The sequence below is a fragment of the Boleophthalmus pectinirostris genome, unplaced genomic scaffold (assembly GCF_026225935.1).
Source record: "Boleophthalmus pectinirostris isolate CB_2022bp ecotype Guang Dong unplaced genomic scaffold, ASM2622593v1 HiC_scaffold_16, whole genome shotgun sequence".
Lineage (NCBI taxonomy): Eukaryota > Metazoa > Chordata > Actinopteri > Gobiiformes > Gobiidae > Boleophthalmus > Boleophthalmus pectinirostris.
This window is the reverse complement of record NW_026571095.1, coordinates 25,775,735-25,791,189: the sequence shown is the minus strand read 5'-3', so window position 1 is coordinate 25,791,189 and position 15,455 is coordinate 25,775,735. Positions and strand designations below refer to the sequence as shown.

General features: G+C 38.1%; 1 protein-coding gene across 1 annotated transcript in view; it reads left to right on the top strand.

Annotated features, from left to right (window-relative positions):
* The window catches only part of LOC110153460 (retinal-specific phospholipid-transporting ATPase ABCA4-like), a 116,900-nt gene that overhangs the window by 12,743 nt on the left and 88,702 nt on the right, over positions 1 to 15,455 (top strand). The window contains exon 8 of the mRNA XM_055151362.1: positions 10,401 to 10,490. Coding sequence (XP_055007337.1) covers positions 10,401 to 10,490 — 90 coding nt within the window. The remainder of the gene's footprint in view (positions 1 to 10,400; positions 10,491 to 15,455) is intronic.

Here is a 15,455-nt window from a genome sequence, read left to right as displayed (position 1 = left end):
GAAACACTCAGATCTAGTCCAAGGTAACTCTGGTTTACTGCAAGTCATAGTTGGAACATTCTCTTCGCCGCAGTGTGTGTTTATTCACTAAAGTGATCTGTCTTCTCTTTATGTTGTTTTGAAGTACCGAGAGGCTCAAGGAATTACAAATATTTACAGTAATTTCACTAATATTTCTTTTATGACTCAGCTAAATGTAGGTTACCAGAAATATTGATCTAAAATTGAAGTTAGTGCATGACTTGCAGTTTTTTTTTTATTTGTATTGAGTCTTTCAGTAAGCTTAAAGGGCCCATAATACGCCTTTTTTTTGACATACCTTAAATTGTGTTTTGTTTCATTCACACATGTTTAACTCATAAACCCTGCATATTTAGGCTGAGGTTTTTTCTCGAATAGAAAACACTCTATTCCACATTGTGATGTCATATTGTAATACAGGAAGTGTTGTGTTTTTAAACTTCATACACCTTCACTAGAAACACTGGGATAATTTCAGCTCTGGATTTGCCAATCTAAAGGGTTGGAAACAGGTTAAAGGTAGCTGTTCACTTGAAAACTACCACTTTATGACATCACAAGGTGGAACAGAGCATTTTGAGCTTTGGAAATGTAAACAGACTATTTTAGACTATTTAATAGTTCTGTGTCGAGTCAACACACGCTGCTGCTGTCACCTTGTCACCATCGTTTTTGATTTATAGACCAAAAGCGTCGAGATCTATGCACAGCGAAGTAATTCACCTCCTCAACACTAGGGGGCTAGGATTTAAAAATGGCATTCGTTTATACAAAATGAAGTGGGAAATCAGAGTACCGGAAATGTATGTAGAGAGGACCAATCACAGCCCTTACTGTCTGCGTCGCTTTGTCGTTTTGATGCATAGTTACAAAATTTCGGAGGTCATGGCGGAGGGGTTTCAAGGTGACGCAGACTCTCTACAATTTGACGCACGACCATAAATTGGGCTTAATAATAAAAAAAAAGTGTTACTCAAGCATGTGTGAATGAAACAAAACACAACTCCAGGTCTGTTTTTGATGAGGAAACAAAATTATAGCTCACAAGAGTAATTTTTGCGTAATATGGGATGAATAAAAAATTGAAAATCACAATTAGCAAATGACAAATGCTGAATATGTGTACTTTGAAACATGATCTAACTTTGCCACGGTACTAAAACTTCAAATTTGGCTTTCATACCAAGGAATAGACGCAATAATCAATACTGATTCTGATACCAAAACGCTCTGCTCCACCTTATGATGTCGCGATGTAATAGCTAAATCTGCAGGGTTTGTGTGTTGAACATGTGAGAATGAAACAAAACACAACTCTGGGCATGTTTTTGATAAGAAAACATCATAACATAGATCAGAAAACAGTGTAATATGGGCTTTTTATATAATGACTAAGCCTGAGACCACACATGTTCAGATTGTGTGAGTAGGGTTTAGAGCGGCGCCTCCTTTGCACTGTGGAGTTGGGTAGAGCTTGTCAGGTGACGGGAGCATTATCCTCTTGGCCTGTTTCTCTAATAGGCTTACGTTAAAGTTCACTGTGAGACACTCCGCTGTGCTGAGGATGAGTACGTGACCCGTGTGGACCAGTGCAGGCTGTCAGCACTACTGGAGCTAGGAGGATGGGAGAGAAATTTTATGTTTTTTCTCTTTTGTTTGGTAAATTTAGCACCCCCATCCACCCACACACAATATGGAGAATTCCTAGCAGATTCATAATTTTGTTTTTGTATTATTTACAGTTCCAATTAATAAAAATGTAGATGAAAATTATTGTAAGTTAATGCAGTATAAGCTTTTCTATCCTGTCCCTATGCTGTATTGTACATAATAATAGTCAGAGCCACTATATTTTATCAGAACAGCATGGTCTGTATTCTACTACTAGTATAATTAAAGTGGAAATAAAAATCTAAACTCTGCCCACAACCACATTTCAAATCGAGCTGCTAAATTGGGCAGTACCTGGAGGCAGAGGTGGGGACTTGCAAGTCGTGATTTGGACTCGAGTCAGACTTGAGTCAGTATTTTTAGGACTTGAGTCTTGATAAAATGGACGAATGGGACTTGACTTGGGCTTGAGGCCTGTGACTTGAGAAGACCTGAGAAGCACTTTTAAATCTGAATTCTCTCTATTCCGTTATTATGGATGTTCGATATATCGCCAAGAGTATATTTTGGTATATTTTATTACCTTATTTTGTTACAGTGCTACAATTTTGTTGCTTGTTCAGAGGAATAAAACTCAGCCATGACTTAGCCTTTATTTTTTATTGAACCATATTGAATCGATTTGAAATATATTGTATCGTTATTGTATGTTGAATCGTATCGAAAGCTCACTATATCAATATATGTATTGTATTGTGGCTTATGTATCGAGGTATGTATTGTATCGTGGCTTATGTATCAAGGTATGTATCGTATCGTGGCTCATGTATCGAGGTATGTATTGTATCGTGGCTTACGTATCGAGGTATGTATCGTATTGTGGCTTATGTATCCAGATATGTATCTTATCGTCGCTTATGTATCAAGATATGTATTGGATCGTGGCTTATGTATCAAGTATGTATTGGATCGTGGCTTATGTATCCAGATATGTATCTTATCGTCGCTTATGTATCAAGATATGTATCGTATCGTGGCTTATGTATCGAGGTATGTATCTTATCGTTGCATATGTATCGAGATATGTATTGGATCGTGGCTTATGTATCGAGGTATGTATCGTATCGTAGCTTATGTATCAAGATATGTATTGGATCGTGGCTTATGTATCAAGGTATGTATCGTATCGTGGCTTATGTATCGAGGTATGTATCGTATCGTCGCTTATGTATCAAGATATGTATTGGATCGTGGCTTATGTATCGAGGTATGTATCGTATCGTTGCTTATGTATCAAGATATGTATTGGATCGTGGCTTATGTATCAAGATATGTATCGTATCATGGCTTATGTATCGAGATATGTATCTTATCGTTGCATATGTATCGAGATATGTATGGTATCGTATGTGGCTTATGTATCGAGATATGTATCGTATCGTGGCTTATGTATCGAGGTATGTATCGTATCGTGGCTTATGTATCGAGATATGTATCGTATCGTGGCTTATGTATCGAGATATGTATCGTATCGTGGCTTATGTATCGAGGTATGTATCGTATCGTTGCTTATGTTTCGAGATATGTATTTTATCATTGCTTATGTATCGAGGTATGTATCGTATCGTTGCTTATGTATCAAGATATGTATTGGATCGTGGCTTATGTATCGAGGTATGTATCGTATCGTTGCTTATGTATCGAGGTATGTATCGTATCATGGCTTATGTATCGAGGTATGTATCGTATCGTGGCTTATGTATCGAGGTATGTATTGCATTGACAACTTCTGAATAATACTCAGCCTTAATCGGGTTAGATGGTGCCGTATTTGCCAAAGAAGTAGACTATTTGATATTTTAGAAGTTAAAAATCTCAAAAAGGCTTAATAACATTTAGTATTTTGATTACGTAACATACTACATACAAACTTTCCTGAGAACTATGAGCCCTCTTGCGTCAGTGCCCGTCCAGCCCACCCAGTTGTATCTAACATAAACATTGTAATAAAGCGGCAGCCTGTAAAACTACAGTGTGATTTGAGCTCGCTAACTAAAGTCGAGATTGGCACTTTTAAGAGCGCGGCTGGCACCAGATCTGTCACCGTTTTGTGGTCTGAAGGAAAAATTTGAGCTCCACGCCTTCCACTGCTTCTGTTTTCAAAGCTTGTAAAGTAGCACGATCACACTTGTAAAACTTATGTTATGTTTTCTTGGGACATATAGGTGTCAAAGCATGTAAAACTGTAAAACACTGTAATTAGACTCAGACTGTTCAACTGCATTTCAAGTAGCATAGTTGGAGCAAGAGTAGTAGTACATTCATAGTAATAGAAGAGCAGTAGTAGTAGTACAATGTAGTAACTGTAGTAAGATGTTGCAACATGTATAATAACATGTATAGTAGTAGAACAGGTGTAGTAGTAGTTGTAGTACTAGAACACGTGTAGTAGTAGTAGTAGTAGTAGTAGTAGTAGTAGCAGCAGTAGTAGTAGTAGTAGTAGTAGTAGTTGTAGCATTGGTAGAAAACGTGTAGTAGTAGTAACTGTAGTAGTAGTAAAATATGTGTACTACTACTACTACTACTACTACTACTATGACTACTGCTACTACACATGTTACAGTAGTAGTAGTAGAACATGGGTAGTAGTAGTAGTAGTAGACTGGATTTCTAGTAGTGGTAGTAGTACATTCGTCTTAAAAGAAGAGCAAATGTAGTAGAACATGTGTACTACTGCTGCTATGTCTACTACATATGTTTTACTGCTACTACACATGTTCCAGTGGTTGTAGTAGTAGTAGTAGTAGTACATTTATAGTAATAGAAAAGCAAATGTTGTAGAACATGGAAAGTAGTACAACATGTGTAGTAGTAGTAGTAGTAGTAGAACATGTGTAGTAGTAATAGTAGAATATGTGCACTACTACTCCTTTGACCACTACACATGTTTTACTACTACTACACATGTAGTAGTTTTACACTAGTTACTAGTACACATAGTACTAGTAATAGTAGTAGTAGTAGGAGGAGTAGTAGTAGTGTCATAGTGGAAGTAGTAGTAGCAGTAGTAGTAGTAGTAGTAGTTGTAGTAGTAGTAGTAGTAGTAGTAGTAGTACTAGTAGCAGTAGTAGTAGTAGCAGTAGCAGCAGGAGCAGTAGCAGCAGTAGTAGTAGAATATCTGTAGTAATAGAAGAGCAAGTGTAGCAGAACATGTGTAGTAGTAGTAGTAGTAGTAGTAATAGTACATAGTAGTAGTATTAGAATATGTGTACTACTACTACTACACATTTTCTACTACTACTTCGACACATGTTTTTTCTGCTACTACTACTACTACTACTACTACTACTACTACTACTACTACTACAACTAGCCTACTAGAAATACAGGCCCTGGAACATGTGCAGTAGTCTTGTAGTAGTACACACATTCTAATACTACTATGTTCTATTATTACTACTACTACTACCAGTATAAAGTAATATTTTTTTAAATCTTTATTTAGTTAAATGTAAAGTTATTAATGATCCGTCACTTGTTTTTTATACCAGATGCCCTTCCAGTAATTTACGTCCTTATAGTAGAAGAGTAATGGACCGTTCTATGAAAGCAATCCAGTTACTCCATTACACTATAAGATGCAATGATAATACTCATATAAAAAGGTGGATTTGGTGTCTTGCTCATTGACACAACAACAGCACGTGCCCGGGTGCGGCCGAACTCCTTTGCCTCCGCTAATCCCCGTGTTATTAATTCCATACATTCTTCAGATTAAGGCTATTAGCACACTGACCTGTCTCTCGGCTCCCTACATCCTCCCTTCCTATGCTTCCTATAACCTCGCTCCCTAGCTCCTACGTCCTCCCTCCTTTTGTGAGTGAGGAATGTTAGAGGAAGGATATCTGTTGCGCATGTTGTTCTTGGCGTATGCTGGGTTTCCTCCTGCCCTGTGCTCTCTGGACTGACCGGGCTCTTGCTACACCCACAGCTGAAATGTTAATGCAAGATAACATTACAAAGGGAGGTTTACTCGAATAATCATAATAACAGGAGTTTCTGCATGAGTAGGTTCAAGAGAGCAACGCAACCAAACAACCTGACATCATTTTAAGGACAAAAGAAGAGATTTTCATGGGCTGTACGTTTGAATAACTTTATATCGTACTTTAAAGGGCGCATATAACACTATTTTCTGATTTACTGTATGTTTCCTCGTCACAAACATACCTGGAGTTGTGCTTTGTTTCATTTATACCGAAATATCGTGATATCGTATCTTCGAAAGTCTCATAATAATATCGAATTACGAGTTCCTTTGCTTAAATGTATTTTTTTTACAGTAGCATTATCTTATAAACATCGGGAACTACATATCCCATGATTCATTTCAATGCAGACAACATGAAGTTATATGTTTTTTACTTGAATTCTTGGGATTATGACGGAAATAATTCACACCAAAATCTTGTCAGGCTGGTTTAAAAGCAAAAAAGCGTCCTATCTACAATTATATCAGCCTCTTCAAAATATCTTCTCTTGTCATGTGGTAATACAAAAAGAAAGTGATCCACTGTGTTTTTAAACTCCATACACCTTCACTAGAATCTTTTGGATGATTTCAGACTAGAGGTCTGCGTGGGACAGAATTTTCATTCCCGCTCCCGCCAACACCCCGTAAAGAATTGTAATTTTCATTCCCACTCCCGCCCACATCTGCGATATTTTGTCCCACTCCTGCCCACAAATCCCGCACAATGGGGACATTCGCTTTCTTAAGTTCTATCAAACACAGAGAAGACATGGCCTGTCTTATCTAATTTTTATGGAGATGATTGCCAAATTTATTTACCCATTGGCAAAAAGGATCACTGCCCCCTGACACCCCTGCTCGACTGTCTATCGGACGTCAAGGCTTGGTTGGCCCTTTTGAAACTGAATGAAGATAAGACTGAGGTGGTACTGTTTGGGGCCAACAGTTCCCTCACTAATGTGGGATTCCTCAAAAATCATGTTCGTCCCACAGTCACCAACCTTGGCGTCATCTTAGACAGTGATTTTAAATTTGATAAACAGATTAACAATGTTTTAAAATCAAGTTTTTATCATTTGCGAATTTTATCTAAAGTTAAACCTTTTTTATCTTTTAAACTATTTGAACAAGTTATGCACGCTTTTATTTCATCACGCCTGGACGACTGTAATGCACTTTATTCCGGCATTTCGCAAAACGCACTTTACCGACTACAGTTAGTCCAAAACTCTGCAGCGCGACTTTTAACAGGAGCAAAAAGGAGAGAGCACATAACCCCAATCCTTGCGTCTTTGCACTGGCTCCCTGTTAATTTTAGAATTGATTTTAAGATTTTATTGTTTGTTTTTAAAGCTTTGAATGGACTGGCTCCACAGTACATCTCGGACCTCATCCAAATTTATACCCCTGCTCGCGCTCTGAGGTCCGAGGTCCGGCTCCAGCTCAGGGCGCCTCAGACGAGACTTAAAACCAGAGGGGACAGGGCTTTCTCTGTGGTCGGCCCTAAACTCTGGAACGATCTGCCGCTTCACGTTCGAGCAGCTCCACAGTGGAGAGTTTTAAATCTCGTCTGAAGACCCACTTTTATTCTCTGGCTTTTAACACCGTGTGAGTTGTGTGGTCCTCTGTGTCTTTTATTTATTTTTGTGTGTTTTTATTGGTTTTACTGATTTAATTTATTTATTGGTTTATTTATTTCTATTCTATGATATAGTTTTTTTTATTTTTATTTTATTTTACTGGTTTTATTTTAATTTTTACTTTAAGGTTTTATTTTACTTTTGTTGTTATTTGTGAGCAGTTTGTTTGTGAAATGTGCTTAAAATGTTTTTATTAAAGCCAAATAAAATATCCAGCACAAATTATGTATGATAGACAAACATTAATCATTTGTATATTTTACTTTACACTCATATTTAGTTTGCGGCACTTCAGTTTATCATCCCACCCTCCCACTCCTGCATTGGGCAGTCCTACTCCCACACACGCCTGCAATGAGCTTTCAAAATGTGTCCCACGCCGCACTGTTTTGCGTCAGGCCCCGTGGGTGTGCAGGGCTCTATTTCAACCTGGAACTGCCAAGCTCTACTGATAAAAGTTAAAGCCTTAACCTGAAAACTAAAGCTTCCTGACATCACAAGTTGGAACAGATCATATTGAGTTTTGGAGATGTGGATTGAATAATAATGCAGGATTACTCAAACATGCGTGGCTGAAACAAAACACAACTCCAGGTCTGTTTCTGAACAACATTCAAACATAATTTAAAGCTCTCAAGAGTCAGTTTTGTGTAATATGGGACCTTTCATTTTCAGTTGTTTGCAAACTATTTTATTTTGAAAGTAGGAGTGTAACGATATCCATGTCTCATGCTACGATATTTATTGCAGTATTTTGTGGAGGTGAACAAAACTGTGAATAAAATGCCTTGACAAGACTTAATCCAAAGAACTAAGACTTAAAAGTGCTTAGAACTGTTATTTCTTCATGTAGTCTGCACTGAAATGGAGCAAAGGATCATGGTTTATGTAGTTCCCTTTGTTTTGTTTTTTTGTTTTTTTTTAGCTATTGCTGCACCATAACTCTTAATTTAAGCAAAGAGACTTGGGATTCAATATATTGCGATGGTCCACGATATTGTTGTGAGAACTCTGACGATACGATATCACAATATTTTGGTTACTGTTACGTCCCTAGTAGAAAGTGACACAAAACCTGCACACTTACTCTCAAAATGCTTTTAATGAATGACAACGTTTCAATCAGTGTATCTGAAGAACACGAAGATCCACTGATAGAAACATTGTCATTGATTAAAAAGCCTTTTGGGAGTAAATGTGCAGGTTTTGTCTCACTTTCTATGTTCACTGTAGTAGCCTTGCACCAGTGATGTGCGTATACCTACACCTTTTGTGATTAAACTCTTTTATTTCCCATCAGAGTTGCTCAGTTGGTTGAGTGCTCGTCCTCTGATCTGAAGGTTGGAAAAGCACTGACCCACAGGTTGGCGGTGCAATTCCAGCTCCCGCAGATGAATACCGCTGATGAGTCCTCGGGAAAGACACTTAACCCATCTCGCCCTCATTGTCTGCGTGCGCTGGTGTATGAATACGTGTGTGATTGTGAGCGGTTCCATGATGTGAAGTGCTTTGAGTGCCTCGAAGCTGCCGCTGAACTACTGTATCTGTCCTCTGCATTTGACCCATTTCTCATTGTTGCTGGGGTTACACTGTCTGATCTATGTTATAATGTTGTTTCCTCATCAAAAAATTGTGTTGTGTTTTGTTTGATTCACATTTTTAACACACAAACCCTGCATAATTTTGGCTGAGTTAGGCAATTTGAGTGTTGTAAATGTTGACAGACTAATAATAAAGTGTTACTCATGTGTGAATTAAACTAAACACAACTCCAGGTTTGATGAAATGAACATTCTAACATGGCTTAAAGCTCACAAGAGTCAATTTTGGGTCTGGTCAAGCGGTAACGGAGGGAAACAGGGACAGATTTTTTACATTCAAATAGCTCTTATTCAGAAACTAGAGGGACTATTGAAATAAGTAAAGTATTAGAATGTAGGAAAGAGTTACACTCCAACAGGGTAAAGTTAAACCTGTGATATTCTTTCAAGTTGTTGACAAAAAATTTAAAAACTCGTGTCGGTAACGGAGGGAATGAAATATGCAGCACTTTTTGGACAATAAATATAAACAGCAATAACTATTGGTTCTCACTTACATATCCTCAACAAACTGGTTTGAATATTTGCTTCATATAGTTTTCTACCATATGGTACAAGATTAGGCTGTAAAACCTCTTACTTTTTGAGTAATGAGATTTTTTATTAAGAAAGGTCATGGTAACAGAGGGAAAAGTAACGGAGGGAAAATTGTGCAACGAAGTAGAAGGACTTTGCATAATTTGTCAGCTTTTTTCTTCCGAATACTTCAATATTACTTCAAAATGAAAAGAAACTATTTCTATAAAACATGTCAGTCCTTCCAAGCAAATTTTTATCATTTTAAATACATTTTTAAAAAAAATCATGTACCTTCATCAACAGTTCAAAGATGGAATAACACAAGATATGATGAAATACATAAATTTATTTTCATGATTTGCAGGTCTTTGAAATTTGGGAAATAATTTTTGTTCCATGTTTCATACATGGTCTGTTTAAAACGTATGTAACTTTAGAACCAAAAATGGTACAGAAAAAAGGTAAACAGTTTCATAAACTAGAGTACATATGTATCTGTTGAATACATTTTTATATCAGATGAATTAACTTGAATTTTTGGCCTTGCTGTTTACTTCTGCTTGACCCTTTTGCATAATATAGGACCTTTACCTTCCCAGGAATCTAACTTGGGTGTGTCCAGCTGACCCTTAACAAACCGGGAAAACTTATCTTACATAATATGTGTTAAATTTATCGTGTGGTGTCATCCCACAATTATTTATAGCCAATATTGATGGAATTTTATTTATTTTTCTTTGTAAAGGCATTTTGTGTCAGTATAATAACACGTATAAACTCCAAAATGTTCCTCTTACCACATACAGTAGATCTTTATTATGTGTTTTAAAGAATGGGCAAGTGGTTTTGTGTCGCAGTGCAGGCAGTATCACCACTTTTAATGGAAAAAAATGAGAATAAATTGAAGTAGCAGTAAATGTGTGGGTTTTTTTTTCGCTTGCACTGTTAACAATGCTGTGGTCGTGTCTCCTGCAGATGCCTCAGGTGATGGACAGTAACGCTCAGGGAATCGACCTCCACTACTGGGGCCGCGTGCTCAAGGCTTCATCTGACAGTTTCAGACGGGTAAGAGCTACACTGGCCCTCTCTTTCTCCCTCTCTCCCCTCTCTTCCTTTCTCTCCTCCTTTCTCTCTTTCTCCTTTCTCTCCTCTCTCTTTTCTCTCTTCCTCCCTCTCCCCTCGTCTTTCTCCTCTTGCTCTCCTCCTCTCTATCCTTATTCTCATGTCTCTCGTCTCCTTCCTCTATTCCCTCCTCTCTCTCCTCTCACCTCTTCCTTCCTTCTCTCTTCTCTCTCCTCCTTTCTATCCCCCTCTCTTCTCTCCCCTCTCACTTCTCCTCTCCCTCCTCTTCTTTCTCCTCTCTCCTCCTCTCACTCCTCTCTTCTCTCCTCCTCTTTCTCCTCCTCTCTATCTCCTCCTCTCTGCTCTCCTCTATCCTCCTCCTCTCCCTCCTCTCTCTCCTCTTCTTTCTCCTCCTTTCTCCTCCTCTCCCTCCTCTCTCTCCTCTTCTTTCTCCTCCTCTCTGCTCCTCTCTATCCTCCTCCTCTCCCTCCTCTCTCCTCCTCTTTCTCCTCCTTTCTCCTCCTCTCCCTCCTCTCTCCTCCTCTCTCTCCTCTTCTTTCTCCTCCTTTCTTCTCCTCCCCTCTCTCTCCTCTCTCTCTCCTCCTCTCTCTCCTCTCTCTTTCTCCTCCTCTCTCTCTCTCTCTCTCCTCCTCTCCTCTCCTCTCTCTCTCCTCTCTTCTCCCCTTCCTCTCCTCCTCTCCCTCATTTCTCCTCCTCTCCTCCTTCTCTCTTCTCTTCTCCTCTTCTCCCTCTCCTCCTCTCTCCCCTCTCTCTCTCCTCCTCCTCTCTCTTTTCTCTCTCCTCTCTCTCCTCTCTCTCTCTCTCTCCTCTCTCCTCTTCTCTCTCTCCTCTTCTCTTCTCCTCCTCTCTCCTCTCTCCTCATTTCTCCTCCTCTCCTCCTTCTCTCTTTTCCTCTTCTCTTCTCTTCTCCTCCTCCTCTCTCTCCTCTCTCTCCTCCTCTCTTTCCCTCTCTCCTGGTGTCAGAGGTGCAGGATCATGCTCAGTATTTTTAGCAGAGCAGGAAACCTGTGTTTTCCGCTGCTCATAGTTTGAGACTGGCTCTGAGAGCAGACAGCAGTGTACTGTATGTTCAGCACACACCACTGTACCTGCAGGTGTGTGTGCGTCTGCGGCAGATGATGCTTCATGGGACTCAGTCGACTTTTGCCATATAAATGTGTCTGTAATACTTCTCCAGTGTGATTTGTACAGCCCAAAAAATTTAAAAAAGTTCATCATAGAGGCAGGGAAAGGTAAACACGCAAAACAAAGAAATCCTGCATATTTAGTTTCAGTTCTTCTCTCAAACAGAAAACACTCCGTACCACCTTGTGATGTCATGTGGTAATGCAGGAACAGCTCCACTGTGTTTTTAAACTCCATACCAGAGGTGGGGACTTGCAACTCATGACTTGGACTCCAGTCAGACTTGAGTCACTATTTTTAGGACTTGAGACTTGACTTGATAAAATGGACTAAGACTTGGGACTCGACTTGGACTTGAAGGTCAGTGACTTGAGGGCTGTGTTTTGAGAAGACTTGAGAAGCACTTATAAATCTGAATTCTTTCTATTGTATATCTTAAAAGTGGTATAAATTGCAAAAATCTAAGCTATATTTGGTACTTTGGTTTAAAGACTTGAAATTACTTGAAGCTCAAAGCAGACGACTTGGACTTGACTTGGACTTGACTTGGACTTATGGACCAGTGACTCGAGACTTGACTTAGACTTGCCTGTCTTTGACTTGATACTTGAGGTCAAAAACTTGAGACTTACTTAACGACTTGGTCCAACCTCTGCTCCATATCCCTTCAATTGAATTATTTGGATAATTCCAGCTCTGGAATTGCCAGTCTCTACTGAACAAAAGGTAAAAGGAAGCTGTTAACTTGAAAACTACCACTTCATGACATCACAAGGTAGAACAGAGCTTTTCAAACTACGGTAATAATGCAGGATTACTCAGACACAAAACACAACTCCAGGTATGTTTTTGATGACGTAACCTCATTCTAACATCATTAAAGCTCACAAGAGTACATTTTGTGTAATACAGGTTCTTTAAAGTGGACATAAAGTCGACTTTTTAGAGCTTTGAACCATGTTGTAGTTGTTTCTCCTTTTTTACCCTCTGAGGTTGTATTTAGTGTGATTCATAGATGTCTAAGTAATCTTTATTCTCCTGTATTCAAGACCTCATTGCTCCCATCAACCCCTTCTTCACCACATACTCCCACTGCGCTGTACTTACTTCATCCTCCCGTTTTTTTTATTTTCTTAATCAGTGATACACGTAGGATTTGATAAGCGGGTGAGAGGTTAGAGCAGTGATTCCGTGCACGTTCACTTCCCCCTCCTCACCTCTTGTAAAGGGGGACACATAGAGACATTCCACAGAGCTGACACATCCCCGGGTGGGACAGAGGGGACGGGACAGCCCAGGAAAAAAAAAAAAAACTCTCCATGACAACCGCCCCTGCCTCTGAATCAAAGCGTGTGAGAAACAACAAATACAAAAGAATGAGACGGAAGAGGGAGTGAGGAGAACTATGTGCACTCTATAGTGTACAGAGAGGGGCGGGGAGGAGGAGTCATGAGTCAAAATTATGTCATATAAATACTTCTAACAAGACGAAAACTGTGTGAACTACTACTACTGCTGAAACTACTACAGCTACTAGAGCCGCTGCAATATTTCCTCCTACTACTACTGTCACAACTCGATACTCAATACCGATTTCAATACCACAATGACATTAAAAACACTCCTTGTTCTACAATAAAATGTAATAGGACTTTCTTAGTATCAATCCCTGCCCAAATGAGTATCTAATTTTAATACTAGTTTTAGTATTTTGTGTATATGATTTTGGATACTTTTGACAACCCTAAAATGTACATTCATGTTACTACTACACCTACATGTTGTGCAGTTTTCTCTCTATTCTGATACTCCACCACCTACTACAACTACTATTTTATTAAACTACCCTGTCTTTAACTTCTACTAGCCCATTACTACAATTACTAGTTTAACATTTTTAACATGTAATACTCTACTAATACTAATACTAATATTTCTAGTAATACATCTACTAATGCATCTACTAATATTAAAGCAACAAATATTACATATTAGGGCTGTTTATTACACTACTACTACTACCCAGAGCTGGGACCAAGTCATTATTTTTCAAGTCATATGTAAGTCTCAAGTCTTTGATCTCAAGTTCGAGTCAAGTCCCAAGTCGTCTGCTTTGAGCTTCAAGTAATTTCAAGTCTTTAAACCAAACTACCAAATATAGCTTACATTTTTGAAAAAAAATGACTAAAAAAATGTGTATTTATATATGAGTATTTAAAGAGTATCTAAGAGTTGTAGAAATGTAAATTTTTCCTTTTTAAATGTCTTGACCTGATCTTAGATTCAATCATTACAGTCAGAATAGAAAGAACTCAGGTTTAAAAGTGCTTCTCAAATCACAGGCCTAAAGTCCGAGTCAAGTCCCAAGTCATTGTCCTTCAAGTCCAGGTCGAGTCCCAAGACTTAGTCCAGTTTATAAAGTCAAATCTCAAGTTTTAAAAATAGTGACTGAAGTCTAACTTGAGTCCAAGTCACGACTTGCATGTCCCACCTCTGCTACTACCACAACTACTGCTATTGCAATTGCTATTACTACTACTTAAACATATTTGAGTGTCCTGAAAAGTGTGTTATAAATAAAATACATTACTACAACTACCACTTCTAACTATTACTACAAAGATGGCCATCTCTTTTGTGACTAGGGTTGTTAAAATATTAAAAATAAGATACTATTCTATACTAAAACTAGATCAAAACTAGATACTCATTTGTGCAGGAATCAGTACTAAAAAAAAAATCGCATTTGCAAGTCAGAAATGAACCATTCCTGAATAGTTTTAGAATCATCTTGAGCTGCATCAGAACAAGTTAAGAGCACATAGACTAATATATGTCCATGGACCACTATGGACCCTACCTGGACCACTGAGGAATTACACGTATATAAGAACACATGGTAGTATAAAAGAAAGTACTAAGATTTAATGTTAAAAATCACATTCTATTGTTGAAATAAAGAGTGTTTATTATTATCATTGTGGTATCGGAATCTGTATTGAGTATCGAGTCTGTTCTTCAGTATCGAAATCAAGTTTGAAAGGTTAGTATCGTGACAAAACTACATCAGCAAACAAAAATGTAAAATTAGTCACTTAGGAAACCATCAAAATCTTCTCGTAATCCAAAATCCATGACCTAGTTTTAAAGGAAGCGATTTCAGGAAATGCTTTGGGACGCTGCTATTTCTAGGTTTCAATTGGAGGATATTTAGTCCACCCTCTCTGTCCCATCATGCGAATCCAAGGCGTCATCCGAAATATTTGCTTGTCTTTCCAACTATTGTTTTGCCCTGGTTGTGTATACTTTGACATTCACTTATTATAAATTATAGGCTCTATGGTATTATATACAGTATAATTCATTTCTAGAAGGTCAAATAGCTAAAAGGTAATAATAATTTACAGAGTGGATGGTTTGTTGGGTGATTGCCACGAGGCTGAATATACAGTAGAACATACTGTATATATAGATTTTATGACTGTAGTATGATAAATATAAGCCAAGGACTATCTTAATAAGAAAAGCAACATTGTGTACATGATTCAAAGCCTGTAATATCTAGGCACTGGCACTTGAATAAAAAAAAAAAAAAGTATGTATGTCTTTTATCTGTAAGATTAGCCTATCCAGTAGTCTGTGCAGTAATGAAATGTTGTAGCATGGACAGAGTCACATTTGGTTGACAATGATAATAAAATGGCAAAATGAAAATAAAGGATGCACTGTATTTTTCGGACTATAAGTTGCTCCGGAGTAAAAATGCGTAATGAAGAATTAAAAAACATATATAAGTCGCTGTTTTTTTAGGGACATTTTATA